We start from the raw sequence: 16179 nt of genomic DNA on the forward strand, positions 1-16179 counted from the left end.
GTATGATTAAAACTGATTTCGCCATCTTTCTTCACCTTTTTTAAGTGACTACTGGAACACTTTAATCACACACGTGGCTCCTATCCTGTATCTACTGGATAGTGCAGATCTAGACCATGTAAGGCCTCAAGACTTGGAGGCACCTGAAGATTAGGGGAGATTTAGGAGAGATGAATAAATGTGAATGATTTAACAAACCTCCAATAGAAGACAAAATAAGAAATTGTGAGACCTAGTGTTCTCAGTGGTTAGAGCATCAGTCCCTGCACTGAAGGGTTGCGGGTTCAATTCCGGGTCAAGGGCATGGGTACCTGGATTGCAGGTTCCATCACCGGCCCCTGAGTCAGAGTGTGTACAGGAGGCAACCAATTGATGTGTCTCTTACATCGATGTTTCTCTCTCTCTTTTTCTCCCTCTCTCGCCCTCCTTCCTTCCCTTATACTCTCTCTAAAATATCAATGGGAAAAACTTCCCTGGATGAGGATCAACAAAAAATAAAATAAGAAAAGAACTGAAGTGACTTAACCTGGAGGAAAAAGCATGCAGATGCCACAGAGCCCGGTAGCCCTGTCCCTGCACTCATCTCTGTCTGCCCACAGATAAGCAGGAGTGTGCACCTGGGAGCACACCGTGCTACTCCAATGAGAACAGGTCAAGGATTACGCAAGTCTTCCATGTCAAATAAATAAACCACATGTAAGATTCTGAAACACAAACACGTTGAATAGTTTACATGAAGCTTTAGACTTAATTGCTGATTATAAACCTACTACATACACTTACTGAACAGACATTTCCTCACAGACTGATGAGTATTGCCAATAACTAAATTGTTATCACAGAAAAATGTATAATGATAGTTCTTCCTCTAGGCGCCTAGTAACCCCAGCAGGCCAAGACTGCTCCCCGCATCCTGCATGGATCAGCAGCCCCCAAAGGACTCACCATCAGATCTGTCATCTAGAGCTGCTCTCCCACTAGACCCCCCGGTGCTGGGTTCAAGTCTTAACAGCACTCCGCACAGACGAAAGGGAGCGTGCGGAGTGTAGCCGTGGTCTCTTACTTCTGGTAAAGGTTCTAAATGAAGTGAAGGTTTGCACCAAAATGTTTTCAAGAGTGTAACTGTGATGCCCTGGCAGTCATGGCTCAGTGGTTAGTGTCGGCCTGTGCACTAAAGGGCCACGAGTTCAATTCCCGGTAAAGGGCATGTCCCTGGGTTGCAGGTTTGCTCCCCGTGCCCGGGTCAGTATGTGTGCAGAGGCCAGTTATGTATCTCTCTCACATCGATGTTTCTTCTCTCTCTCTCTCTCTCTCTCTCTCTGTCTCTCTCTCTCTCTCTCTCTCTCTCTTCCCTCCCTCTCTCGCTTTCTCTGTCTCTCTCCCCCTTCCTTCTACTCTCTCTGAAAAAGCAATGGAAAAAATATCCTCAGGTGAGGATTAAACAAACAAAAATAAAAAAAGAGAGAGCGAGAGACAGTGATCCGCTGACCGGTGCTGATATCTGTTCTTTCCCCGCTTCCCTTCCTTTCTCTAGCTTCTCTCACTTTACTGACCTGCATCTCTCCATTGAGAATTCTGTAAACTTCTTTGGAATCAATGAAATTTTGATAGACTTTATGTTGCTCATCTGTAAGACGGCAAAATAAGACCTATGGGGGAGAAAATAAAACAAAAAAAACCCCTGTAATTTCAAAAAACATTTTAACAGAATAAAATAATTAAAATATCAATGAAATTTCCTAATCCAACAGCACAATGTATGCAATTTTAACAATGTATCTCTTGTTTATAAAACAAAATGAAGCCACATCTCAGAAATGAACAATGAGTACAGTTCCCTCCTCTCATCAACCCCTATTTCTGTCATCTGTCCACCTCCTGGTCCCCACCCCACTGTCCTGAGAGTCCCTGACGACTGGCTTCCTGCTCACAGGAGAGCTCAGGACCAGGTGCTGAGCTTCTCCATCTTAGCCATCACGTGCCGGGAGGCTCACCTCCCATGATGCCCCCGTGCCTCAGGTCAGGCCCACACCTCTGCTCCCAAGGACTCTGCAGGGACTGGCTGATTCATGCCCTTCCTCCATTTTCTTTCCTCTTCAATGTTTGCAAACACCACCTGAGTAATCCTTCTAAAACAGAACCCGAGTGTATATAATTCTTAATTTCTTAAATTCATATTTCAGTCCTTTAAAAATGGCAACAGAAAAGCCTCCCCTCTCAATCGCAAGTTAATTGCGCAAGTTATTCACCAGGTTCCTAGAGTCTGCAAATCACTGTTTCGGGTGCCATGCGGACCCCGAAGATGGGAAAGACAAAGTCCGACCTCGGAGTCCAGACTAGGAGAGGCGCCAGTGGAGCCTAGTGAGGTCCCCAAGTGGAACCTCTGTGTGTGCGCTTGTGGAGGGATGGGAAAACCTTCAGGCAGAGGGGCCTCAGGTGCAAATGGGAGGAAAAGTGGGGCATTTTTTTAAAAATCAGAAGCAATTTGCCTTGGTTACTGCATAGAATACAAGAGGCATTCTAGGATTCCACAGTAAAAATAGTGTTGCAAATAAGCTAAATCAGTATTCTTGGTGGGGAGAGAGATATTGAAGGTATCCAGCAACACTGCAATATTGAGAGGACTGGGGAGTGCCGACGGGCAGGCCATCGGACGACCCCACCGACTTCTGAGGATGTGAAGCAGAGCAGAGAATGAATCACCACAGCCACTGGTTGATGGGGAATCGGAGGCAGTCAGAGGGCTATGGCCTGAGTGGCCGGCAGGGGTGGGAGCCTGTGGGGAGTGCTAAGACCACAACTAAATCTGGAGATGAGTTGTGCTGGGAAGCAAAGAGGCAGCCATGAAAGTAGCCTTGATGACCAATCTCCCAGATCCTTTAGAGTTTCAACACTCCAAATCTACAAAGCCTTTATTTTTAGATGCTGGACAGAAGTTGTGGTCATCTATTGAGATAACAGGACACTAGGGTGAAATTTAAAAGGATGATCCCTCAAAAGCCTAAGTCAGATGATGTCACTCCTCGTCAAGGGATCTTCCTGTGAATTTCCTCTCAAGTCTTCCCCATGCCCAGTGGCCCTATCACACACCTGTATATACAGATGCAGATCAGCCTGCCCACAGCCCCTCAAGCACACCTATTACCCTCACCAACTCCGCATCTGAAACGCAGAGTGACGGAGAGGTACACCATGCTTTAGGAATATTTTGGTAACTCCTGGATTTACAGACCTGTTCATTTTTATCCGGTAAAGAAAGACTCATCTTGACATCTGACTTCATTCTCCGCAGAAGGTATGGATTTATGGTATCTCGTAAGACGCATGCACACTTATAAGCAGTTTTAACCTTTAGTAAGACAAAAGGAGACACAATTACTGTATGTTTAAGGAATGCATTTGTTCCTAAATCTCAATTGATTCCAATGCTTAAAAAAAGAATTTTCAGAAGAATGACCAATGATTATACAAAATTGGTTGGAAATGGTTTGGAAAAATTAGTGTAAGTCCAATATGTTCCAGGAGGTGGGAGCTTTCATAATATCAGTAAAAAACACATCTTATTAACCAAAATGTAAAAGCAAAAGAACAGCTGGTAATTTTGTACCCTATTCCTTTTCTATACTTTGCTTTAATTATTACTGTATAGTTAAACGCCAAAATAGAGATTTATTTGGTTCCCAACCAACCTCTAGGGAAAAAACTGCTTGCAAACAAATCTCTATTTACAATCTCATATTCTCCAAAAGCTACAAGAGAATGGCTACGCTGCAAGCTGAAGATCAAACGGCAACCAGGGGGGAAGCTGCAGCAGTGGAGGCAGCCAGATAATCAGCAGAGATTACTGCCCTTTGGAGACTTCAGAAAGTGAGTTCAAGACAAGCCCTATGATCCCAGAAATGAAAGGTCGCTCAGGTCTACCACGGAGCATATGGCTCTGTAATGGAGCAGCCACATGAGATGGTATTAACTATGTAGAAAAACAAAGACCCACAGCACAGAAACCACTCTGCATTTCATTTAAAGGCAAACAAAGAATTTAATAAATTATTGATATTAAAAAAATCTACATAGGCTTAACAACCTAGTGAATTACTATTTAATGGAAAAAGAAAAATCCTAACTAAAGTTTAAATTTAAGAAGTTAGCTGCAAAATGAATGAGAGGTTGATCATAATACAGAAAAATTCATGTTACAAACTTAACATAGTAAAAATGTTAACATTTAAAAGACTCTATGAACACCTCAAGTATGTATACATGTATGTGCATGTATGTGTGTTTATCTTCTGTGATATTTTTGCCAAAACATGCAAAACCTGAATCCAATCACAAAGAATGAAAGACAAACCCAAAGTGAGGCACATTCTATAAAAAAACAGGCCTATGGTCTTCAAAAATGTCAAGGTCATCAAAAGCATAAGAAAAGTTAGAGAAACTGTCCAAACTTAAAGGAGACTAAAGAGACACAGATACTACCAGAACTGGCAAAATGTAAATGACATACACATTAGATAACAAAATTCTATCAATATTATATTTCCTCCTGATTCTAATATTTACTAGGGGCGTGGTGCACGAATTCGTGCATGGGTGGGGCCCTCGGGGTGGCCTGCAGGTGTTGGGCCCCAGCTTGTGCCCCGCCTGGCACTCCTGCAGCCCCGCCTGGCACTCCGCCATGGCGTGGCGCTGCCCTTTCACCTGCCCCACCATGCCGCCGTGGTCTCACTCTCGTCGGGGCCCATCAGGGCCAGCAGTGTCTCCACTGCTGCCTGCTGCCAGCACTGCATCACTGATGCCCACCATGTTCCGCGCCGCCCCCTGGTGGTCAGCGCATATCATAGCAAGCGGTCAAACTCCCAGTCGAATGACCGCCCGAGGGGACAATTTGCATATTAGGCTTTTATTATATAGGATGCTGTGGTTCTGTTAAGAAAATGTCCTTGTTCTTAAAAAATACACACTGAAGGATTTAGAGGAAAGAGTATCATCTGCAACTTGCTCTCAGATAATTCAGAAACAAACATAAATCTGTGTGCAGATAGAGGTGCGGGGGAGGGAGGGAAGGGAAGATCGAGCAAATATGGCAAAATGTTAGCTAAACACGAAAAACTAGTGAATCTAAGTGAAGAGCATGTAGTTCTTTCTAATTTCTGTTGAACTTGAAATTATTTGTGGCCCAGCCGGTGTGGCTCAATGGTGAGCACCTACCCATGAACCAGGAAGTCACGGTACGATTCTAGGTCATGGCACATGCCTGGGTTGCAGGCTCAATCCTCAGTAGGGGCGAGCAGGAGGCAGCCGATCAATGATTCCCTCTCATCACTGATGATTCTATCTCTCTCCCCATATCCCTTCCTCTCTCTCTGAAATCAATGAAGACATACTTTTTTAAAGAAATTATTTCTAAATAAAAAAAAAACACTATAAATGAAGAACAATAGGGATTCAGTGGAGGAAGAGAGCCCTTACAAAAGTTAATTAAAAATCATTCAATCTCAAGATATATAAGGTATTAAAATTGTTGTTGACAATCCTCTGATAGTAAAGGTCTAAAATTCTATTTCTAATCAAGTATTTCAAACATGTGAACGTCTCTTTCAGTGAAAGGCTTTTTGTTGAGGCTCAGCCTTGACCTAACAGTGCAGGCCCCCTCTGAGGGCTGTGCAGAAGCCCTGCCTCTCACCCAGGATGGAGCCTGCTCTCAGGTCGGCTGTCCATGCCGGTGACAACCCCATTCTCCCAGTCACCCAGGACTAAAATCTCAGGACTCAGCAGCAAGCTCACCACCATCTATCCCATTTCCTTTATCTTAGCAGCCTCCACATCTCATTTGTTCTGCCTAAAAAATTGCCACCAGGAGCCCTCCTCTCCACCATCTTTCTCAGCACCACCACCCAAGTCCAGGTCCAAGTCCAGGTCCAAGTCCTCATCGCCCTCATCCCCACGGGTCCTGCAGGGCCCTCAATGCAGCCTGAGTACCCACTTGCAGCCTGAGTACCTGACCTGCAGCCTGAGTACCCACCTGCAGCCTGAGTACCTGACCTTCAACCTGAGTACCCACCTGCAGGCTGAGTACCCACCTGCAGCCTGAGTACCTGACCTTCAACCTGAGTACCCACCTGCAGCCTGAGTACCCACCTGCAGCCTGAGTACCCACCTGCAGCCTGAGAACCCACCTGCAGCCTGAGTACCCACCTGCAGCCTGAGTACCCACCTGCAGCCTGAGTACCCACCTGCAGCCTGAGTACCCACCTGCAGGCTGAGAACCCACCTGCAGCCTGAGTACCCTCCTGCAGCCTGAGTACCCACCTGCAGGCTGAGAACCCACCTGTAGCCTGAGAACCCACCTGCAGCCTGAATACCCACCTGCAGCCTGAGTACCCACCTGCAGCCTGAGAACACACCTGCAGCTTGAGTACCCACCTGCAGCCTGAGTACCCACCTGTAGGCTGAGAACCCACCTGCAGCCTGAGTACCCACCTGCAGCCTGAGTACCCACCTTCAGGCTGAGTACCCACCTGCAGCCTGAGTACCCACCTGCAGCCTGAGTACCCACCTGCAGGCTGAGAACCCACCTGCAGCCTGAGTACCCACCTGCAGCCTGAGTACCCACCTGCAGCCTGAGTACCCACCTGCAGCCTGAGAACCCACCTGCAGCCTGAGAACCCACCTGCAGCCTGAGTACCTGTGAGAACAGCCCTCTGCCGTCTCCACTCAGACAGCCTCGGTGGCTCTTCCTTGCCTGAGCGCCTCTGCCTCCCTTTCAAGGCTCGCCTTTGCGGAACCCACAAGCTTTCCTGGTGCTTCCCCACAAGCATCTCCAGTCCAGTCAAGTGTCTCTTCACTGCCCATGGCCACCTAAGGTGGCTGTTGCCTTGTTCTCGGGCCTGTTTTCCCAGAAGCAGGATAAGAATACCTGTCGCATTAAGTCTTCCCTGACCAGTTCTCTCTGGTTTCCCCTTCCTAAGACTTTATACTACTTTATAAGATGGACTGCCCCAATTTGCACTAAATTACATGCTGTCCGGAACTGATTCACTCTTGTTTCATAATTTGACTGCTCTCAAATATTTTACATGATTTTTAAAAAATCATCTGGAAAAATATGAGCTATTAAGCAAACATAATTTTGTGATTTTTATCAGATACTAATTTATAGGCTTGGCCATTTCCCTTATTTCTAAACAGCTTGGCTACAATGTATAATATTAAAATGTAGAAATACCAGCAGCGTTACCTGTACTGGGGAGGCATTTGAATACCCCCCCATGGTGATGGGGACCGAGAACTGCTCCATAAACACAGGTAACGTGCCCAGCTTCCCTGGGAAGACAAAGTCAAAGAGCGACCACAGCTCACGGAGGTTATTTTGCATTGGTGAGCCAGACAAGATGATGCGATGAGGCGTGCGGAACTATTTTGGGGAAGGAGATATTTTCTTATTAAATTCAGCTTTTAACAGATGATCACCGACTTTACCCCAAAACACTCCCACTCTATTTTGTTATTTAACACATTTACGTATCATTTTGGTCTTTCCAAAACACGGGAGACATTTTATATAATTTTAATTCTTCAACTACATAAGGGGAGAATTATTTCTTATTGTTCTAGCTGAATACTACGGATTTGAGTTAGATTTGTTTACATTATAACAACTGATCCCTATAAGGATATTAACTTACATGAACAATTAGAATTTAAAAAAAAAAAAACAAGACTAAAGCAAGAATGAAGAATTATCTGTATTAAAGCTAAATGTATATTTCAAATTCCTTATGCAAAGGCACAAGGCAAGATTTAGTAAATGCGTTACTAAAATCAGGGAGTTTATTCCAATTAAATATCATTACCCACCTGGAAATCCCCCTTGTTCCGAGAGGTCATACCTGTTTGCAAGCAAGGGTGATGGCAGCATTTGGATTTCGAATTTTGTGTCCCTCATCCAAGATCACGTAGTGCCAGTCATGCCTACTGATATCATCCTGCCTCAGTCGGACGTAGGAGTAAGAAGTGATCAAAATTCCGTGACAATGAGCAATATCTCGAATTAGTTTCTCCTAAAATGATAATAAAATGGAAAAGCAAGTTTTAAATAAAAAGTTAAATTAAATAAGCATGACTCTTAAAATGACAGTCTTCCAATCACTGTGCAATCTAAAGAATTTTATAAATATATATACAAACACAATACAGACAATTGTAGTTATACATTAGCAGCAATGGAAGGTTACCGCAGGTTTCATTCATCTGTAAGTAGCAAGTACTAACACAGTCATTATTGGGGAAAAGGGCTCAAAAGAAGACTAAAAGAATTATAACATACAAACACTCAATTTTTATTTTTCCAAAACCTCCTTTGTGTCAATCCTTGTTAAACTTAAAACAACACGGTAGATGCAAAGTGATTTATTTTAGTAAAAAAGATAGAAAATGAGAGAAAAGCCAACGAGATAAGATAAACAAATCCAGGCGTTCTAACAACTTATGGCATGAATTCCAGGATAATAGAGTCGAAAGAATATAAAAGTAATCATTTTTTTTAAAAGGTAGGAAAAAATCTGAGGAGACTTGGGTCTAGAAAGCAAAACATCCAAGAGTGTCAGGTGGAAGGAAACACTGAGAAAAGACACAGACTAGGCAAATACCTACTAGATGTCTGAATTCCAAAAATAAAGAAAAATAAGAGAAACTACTACAGTTTTTAGTTAGAACAAAAAAAGAAAAGATTTCCTTCAGAGGAAAGACTAACTGTGTTGAATTTATTTTATGCAACATTAAAATTTTCAGAAAACAGCCTGGCCAGCATGGGTCAGTGGTTGAGCATTGACCTATGAACCAGGAGGTCATGGTTCGATTCCAGGTCAGGGCACATGCCTGGGTTGCGGGCTCAAACCCCAGTGGAGGGCGTGCAGGAGGCAGCTGATCAATGATTCTTTCCCATCATTGATGTTTCTACCTCTCTTACCCACTCCCTTCTTCTCTGAAATCAATAAAAATATATTTTAAATTTGTTTTTCAGGAAACAACTGGAAAATCTTTCCATAATTCTAGGGGAAAGCAGTGACCCGGGAACTGTGCACTGATCCGAAGTAGCAGTCATGCTTGAGAGGAAAAGAAATTCCACCCCAGACAGGCAGGGGCAGAACACAAAGCAGCAGGAGGTGGGCCAGCGCAGGGCTGCAGTCACCCAGAGAACACGGTGCGCCCGCAGACCCTGGGCCGGAAAGCTCATCGCACACAGTGTGCTCAGGCATCTCTGAGAGACAGAGGCCCCATTACCAACCCCCACTTCACAGATGAGGACACTGGAGCTCAGAGACAGTAAATAGCATACCAGGTCACACAGCGGAGAAGTGGTGGAGTCAGGATTTGAATATAGGAAGGCAGCCAATTCTAAAGCTTATTAACTAAATGTTACGAAACACTGCCTCTTACTTTACCATAAAAGAAAAAGAATTTTAAGGGAAAATTACATGTAATATACATTCCAGTTCTTAAAATAAATTATTAAAACAATAATTAAGTAAATATTAAAACACTGTTAAATACTAATAAAAACTGTTAAAAATTTAAAATATAAAAGGGATATATTAAGTGTTATTATAATTCCAGTTTAGTTTTAAAAAACCTAGAGTGAGAATAGGGAAAATAAAAGAGTACTAAAAATCCTACCCTGTCCAAGGGTAGAATGGGGCTTAGGTGATCGATATAGTTTAATTTCTTAACCGCAAGAGAAAAATACATTGAAATACATTTGTAAGCCATTTATGCCCACTTACTGATTCATATTTGCTACTCTGGCATGAATATGAAAAAAAAGAAATAATATTATAGAACTAACAAACCACTGTAGGGAAAACAAGACAAAACATGCCATGGGTCTCCATATGACAGTGGGTAATTAGCAGCTAGATTTACCACTGGGTTAAGTACAGAAAAAACATTATGGGAATTATCAAAGACACTAGAGGCCCGGTGCATGAAATTCATGCTGGGGGGGGGGGTCCCCCTCAGTCCAGCCTGCACCCTCTCCAATCCGGGACATCCCTCTCACAATCCAGGACCACTGGCTCCTAACTGCTCACCTGCCTGCCTGCCTGGTTGCCCCTTACTGCCCCCCCACTGGCCTGGTCGCCCCTTACTGCCCCCCTGCCAGCCTGGTTGCCCCCAACTGCCCCCCCCCCCGCTGGCCTGGTCGCTTCTTACTGCCCCCCATGCCAGCCTGGTCGCCCCCAACTGTCCCCCCTCACTGCGCCCTCCCTGCCAGCCTGGTTGCCCCCAACTGCCCACCCTGCAGGCCTGGTCGCCCCACACAGCCTGCTATTCGGTCATTTGGTCACCCCTCACTAACCCCCCTGCCTGCCTGGTTGCCCCACGCAGCCTGCTACTCAGTCGTTTGGTCGCCCCTCACTAACCCCCCTGCCGACCTGGTGACCCCACGCAGCCTGTTCGGTTGTCTGTTCGGTTGCGATGGTCGCTTAGGCTTTTATATATATAGATAAAAGGAAATGCAAACAAAAATAGGGCAGGATAAGAAATATAAATATCAGACAAAAAGAACTGAACAGAAAAAAAAGGATATTTTATATTTTAAAGGAAACAACATAAAGAAAGAAGAGCCATGAAACTTTACCTACCAAAAAAGCACCACAAGACAGAAAAGCAAAGCCCTGAGAGCTACACTGACAAAGTGGCATAGCCACAGCCTTCAGGGGACCTGACCACTGCCTCTCAGAGTGTGACAGATGAGAAGAGAAAAAACATTGAAGAAAACAAAACATTTAAAATTAAGATACAAGGGATCTGAGTGTATTGTGGCTCTCAGCAGTGCTCAGACCACATGAGGAACATCCCTCTTCACACTTCAGAAAGGCTGGGCCCAAACCCAGCAGTCAAGCAATCTGCTCAAACAGGAAAATGAGAGGACGGATAACACAAAAATTAGTGAATCTTAAAGACAAAAACCTGACAGAAATGATAAAGCAAAAAACTAAACAATTCTTTGAAAAGACAAAACAAAACAGACAAACCTCTAAAAAGTCAACCCAAGAACACACAGACATGAGAACTGGCAAAGCAGGGTCACCGCAGGTGCAGAGAACACAAGATGCTAGCCAACGGTGCTGCACTCTAATGCCAAACCATCACATCTGACAGGAGACGACTGCTGACAAAATAAGTCACCAAAATGGACTCGAGAAAAACGAGACAAACCAATCAGTATATCACACCCAAAGGTTTCATGAGTGAAGTAGGAATCCATCCTGTTAAACTGTCCCAAAATACAAAAGATAGAATAAATTCCAAATCATTAATATAAAGCTAGCAAAACTCTGTTTTCAAAACTGACATACACATTAGAGATTCATTACTTTATAAATAAAATTTAGCAACATAAGAATAGATTAATATCAGGAAACCTAATTAAATAATTCATGTAAACACAATCACATAAATTTTTACAAATTTAACATCTTAAAAATTGAAATTATCTTAATAAACTATTCTTAGAATATTTTTAATTAGAGTACAAAAGTGTATAACAAGGGCCAAGAAATTTATGAAATAAAAACAAAGAGGAGGATAAAAAAAAAAAAAAAAAAAAAAACTTCCAGCAAACAAAAGCCCTGGGCCAGACGGCTTCACAGGGGAGTTTTATCAAACATTCAAAGAACTAAAACCTATCCTCCTCAGACTATTCAAAAAAATTCAAGAGGAAGGCACACTTCAAAGCTCTTTCAATGAAGCCAGCATTACCCTAATCCCAAAACCAGATAAAGGACAAGGAAAGAGAATTACAGGCCAATATATCTGATGAACATAGATGCTAAAATCCTCAACAAAATTCTAGCAAATCAATCCAGCATTACATTAGAAAGATCATACACCATGACGAAGTGGGATTTATTCCAGGGATGCAAGGCTGGTACAATATCTGCAAATCAATAAACGTGATACATCACATAAACAAATTGAGAGAGAAAAATCACATAATCTATCAATTGATGGAGAAAAAGCATTTGACAAAATCCAAAACCCTTTCCTGATAAAAACTCTCAAAGTGGGAATAGAGGGATCATACCTCAATATAATAAAACTAGAGTGCCAGTGCACGGAATCGTGCACCAGTGGGGTCCCTCAGCCTGGCCTGCGCCCCCTCCTGCAATCCGGGACTCCTCGGGGGATGTTGGACTGCCGGTTTTGGCCCAATCCTCGCAGCCAGGCCAAGGGACTCCACTGGTGCACGAATCCATGCACCGGGCCTCCAGTATGCATATAAGATCTTTGGTTAATCTCCTTATATCCTCCCCCTTGCCCCCTTCCCTCTGAGATTCATCAGTCTGTTTCCATGCCTGTGTGTTGAGCATCTGCCCACTGGTGGCCAGTGTGCATCACAGCTACCGGTCAAACAGTCTCTTAGGCATATATATATATATATATATATATATATATATATATATATATATGTGTATATGTGTATATATATATATATATATATATATAGAGAGAGAGAGAGAGAGAGAGAGAGAGAGAGAGAGATCCTTATATGACAAATCTACCGCCAACATCATACTTAATGGGCAAAAACTAAAACCATTTCCCCTATGAACAGGAACACAACAGGGATGCTCACTCTCACCACTCCTGTTCAACACAGTAATGGAAATGCTAGCCATAGTGATCAGACAAGAAGAAGAAATAAAAGGCATCCAAATTGGAAAAGAAGAACTAAAACTATCATTATTCACAGATGATATGATAGTGTACATAGAAAACCCTAAAGACTCCATAAAAAAACTACTAGATTTAATAAATTAATTTGGCAATGTAGCATGATACAAAATTAACACCCAGAAATCTATGGCTTTTTTATACACCAATAATGAACTCACAGAAAGATAAACAAACAAACAAAAAATCCCACTTATCATTACACCAAAAAAATGAAGATACCAAGGAATAAGCTTAACTAAGGAGGTAAAAGACCTGTACTCAGAAAACTATAGGACATTGAAAAAAGAGATAGAGGAAGACGTAAACAGATGGAAGAACATACCATGTTCATGAATTGGTAGAATCAACATCATTAAAAGGCCCATACTACCCAAAGCAATCTATAGATTTAATGCACTCCCCATTAAAATACCAACGGCATATTCACAGACCTAAAACAAACTCTCCAAAAAATCATATGGAATAAAAAAAAGACCCCGAATAGCTGCAGCAATCCTGAGAAAGAAGAACAAAGTTGGAGAGATCACAATACCAGATATCAAGCTGTATTACAAAGCCACTGTTCTCAAAACTGCCTGGTACTGGCACAAGAACAAACATATAGACCAATGGAATAGAACAGAGAACCCAGAAATCAATCCAAGACATTATGCTCAATTAATATTTGACAAAGGAGGCAAGAATATACAATGGAGTCAAGACAGTCTCTTCAATAAATGGTGTTGGGCCCTAATTGGTTTGGCTCAGTGGATAGAGCGTCGGCCTGCGGACTCAAGAGTCCCAGGTTTGATTCCGGTCAAGGGCATGTACCTTGGTTGTGGGCACATCCCCAGTAGGGAGTGTGCAGGAGGCAGCTGATTGATGTTTCTCTCTCATCGATGTTTCTGACTCTCTATCCCTCTCTCTCTTCCTCTCTGTAAAAAATCAATAAAATATATTTAAAAAAATAAAAATTAAAAAAAAATGATGTTGGGAAAATTGAATAGATACATGCAAAAAAAATGAAACTAGACTACCAACTTACACCATACACAGAAATAAACTCAAAATGGATAAAGGACTTAAACGTAAGACAGGAAACCATAAAAATCTTAGAAGAATCCATAGGCAGCAAAATAGCAGACATTTGCCATAGTAACAGCTTTATCAATACAGCTCCTAGGACAATGGGAACTAAGGAGAAAATAAACAAATGGGACTATATCCAAATAAAAAGCCTCTGTACAACAAAAGAAACCATCAACAAAACAACAAGAAAGCCCACTTCATGGGAGAACATATTTGCCAATGTTATATCTGATCAGGGCCTAATCTACAAAATGTGTAGGGAACTCATACATCTTAACAAAAGGAAGATAAACAATCCAATTAAAAAATGGGCAAAGGACTTAAATAGACACTTTTCGAAAGTGGATATACAGAAGGCCAACACACATGTGAAAATATGCTCAAAGTCACTAATCATCTGAGAGATGCAAATAAAAACGACAATGAGATACCATCTCACACCTGTCAGAATGGCTATGACAAGTGCTGGCGAGGATGGGGAGAAAAGGGAACCCTCGTGCACTGCTGGTGGGAATGCAGATTGGTGCAGCCACTGTGGAGAACAGTATAAAGTTTCCTCAAAAATTAAAAATGGAACTCCCATTTGATCCAGTAATCCCACTTCTAGGAATACTATATCCTAAGAAATCAGAAATACCAATCAGAAAGGATATATGTACCCCTATGATCATAGCAGCACAACTTACAATTGCTAAGATTTGGAAACAGCCTAAGTGCCCATCAGCAGATGAGTGGATTTAAAAACTCTGAAACACCTACACAATGAAATACTATACTGCTGTAAAAAAGAAAGAACTCTTACCATTCGCAACAGCATGGATGGACATGAAGAGCATTATGCTAAGCGAAATAAGCCAGTCGGAGAAAGATAAACATCACATGATCTCACTCATTTGTGGAATATAATGAACAATATAAACTGATGAACAAAAATAGATCCAGAGACATAGGAGCATCAAACAGACCGTCAAACTTAAGAGGGAAGGCGGCGGGGGGGGGGGGGGGGGAGGTGGTAAGAGATCAACCAAAGGACTTGTATGCATGCATATAAGCATAACTAATGGTCACAGGCACTAGGGCGGTGAGGACATGTGCTGGGGGGTGGGAGTGGCCGGGGAGAGGTCAATGGGGGGAAAAGGAGACATATGTAATACTATATGTAATACTTTCAACAATAAAGAATTTAAAAAAAAAATAAAGAGGACGAAATTGTCTTCTCATCTGTCACAATAAACTTAACACTTCAGAGCCAATAACACTGCTTTAGAGAATAATTATAACACCTGTGCCTATTAAAGGTTTGACAGGTGAGAGCTATCACATTATGACTGGTATTTTGCCATCTTCCTATTCATAATTTCCAGTGCTTGCACAATACTACATTAAAGGCCACCCTGACTTAACCATTTCCTGACTTCCTGCTTATGATGAATGCAGCAGTAAATACCTCCGGGCTCACACTCCTTCATCGCTTCCCCCTGACTACACCCCTACTCTGCTGGCACCGCCACCAGCTCCTGTCCAAAGATGCAGCGTTCCCCCTCGAGCACCACAGCCCATCTCCCAGGACTTCTAGAAGCAGTGATGATTTCAACAGTTCCTCCACATCTAGATCTTCCACGGAGATTCTGGCTGCTAGAAGTATGAAGCAGGTTGGGCATGAGACAGACGATAGATAGCAAACGGAGACCCGGACTGTTCCAGGCCGCATTTCACTCCAGGCACAATGCTGTGTGCGAGCACAGAGAGAAAAGGAGATGAAGACAACCACAACTGCTTGGGGCCTGAAATACACCAGAAGTTAAGTCACTGATACCATTTTCCACTGGATCATGGCCCAGCCCTGCAAACGTGGACCCTGCGATCCCGACTGCTGGACGCCGAATCCCCAGGATGGCTCTGGACAGCACTTCACCAAGTTACACAAATGAGATTCCAACCTCTCACATATGTACCCCTGGTACCATAGTTAGCTTCTTTTTTATGTTTAAGGATTAAAGTTTATCTTTTAAATTCTGTAATGTTATCTATAAATGTATAATGAGTAAGGATTAAGAGAACACTTTTAGAAAAAGAATAAGTAAAATTTTAAAATGCCCCCATTGAAAAGATAACCTCCACACACAATAGCTACTGGTAAAAGCACATCCAAGACTATCTGCTTTCACCTGATTCAATCACAGAATTCTGTAACTGCTAAGACTGGAGTTTCAATAATGGTGAATTGTTGAATATTACGGATGTCTCTATCCAAATACTTAAGACAAATTATCTCGGGCGGTTTCAAATTAAAAGCTTGTAAAATATGTAACCTCGCTCCTAGTTTTTGCAATTAATAGGGTACGTCTGCAATTAGCCTGACTTACTGAA

At 42.5% G+C, this 16179-nt stretch overlaps 1 protein-coding gene across 1 annotated transcript in view; it reads right to left on the bottom strand.

The window, feature by feature from the left end:
- The window catches only part of ERCC6 (ERCC excision repair 6, chromatin remodeling factor), an 88474-nt gene that overhangs the window by 13349 nt on the left and 58946 nt on the right, over nt 1-16179 (bottom strand). Inside the window, exons 9-12 of the mRNA XM_054729025.1 lie at nt 7893-8063; nt 7241-7417; nt 3233-3349; nt 1554-1649 (exon numbers count right to left, since the gene is read on the bottom strand). Of these exons, the coding sequence (XP_054585000.1) occupies nt 1554-1649; nt 3233-3349; nt 7241-7417; nt 7893-8063 (561 nt within the window). The remainder of the gene's footprint in view (nt 1-1553; nt 1650-3232; nt 3350-7240; nt 7418-7892; nt 8064-16179) is intronic.

Source organism: Eptesicus fuscus, chromosome 17 (assembly GCF_027574615.1).
Source record: "Eptesicus fuscus isolate TK198812 chromosome 17, DD_ASM_mEF_20220401, whole genome shotgun sequence".
NCBI classification, from domain to species: Eukaryota; Metazoa; Chordata; class Mammalia; order Chiroptera; family Vespertilionidae; genus Eptesicus; species Eptesicus fuscus.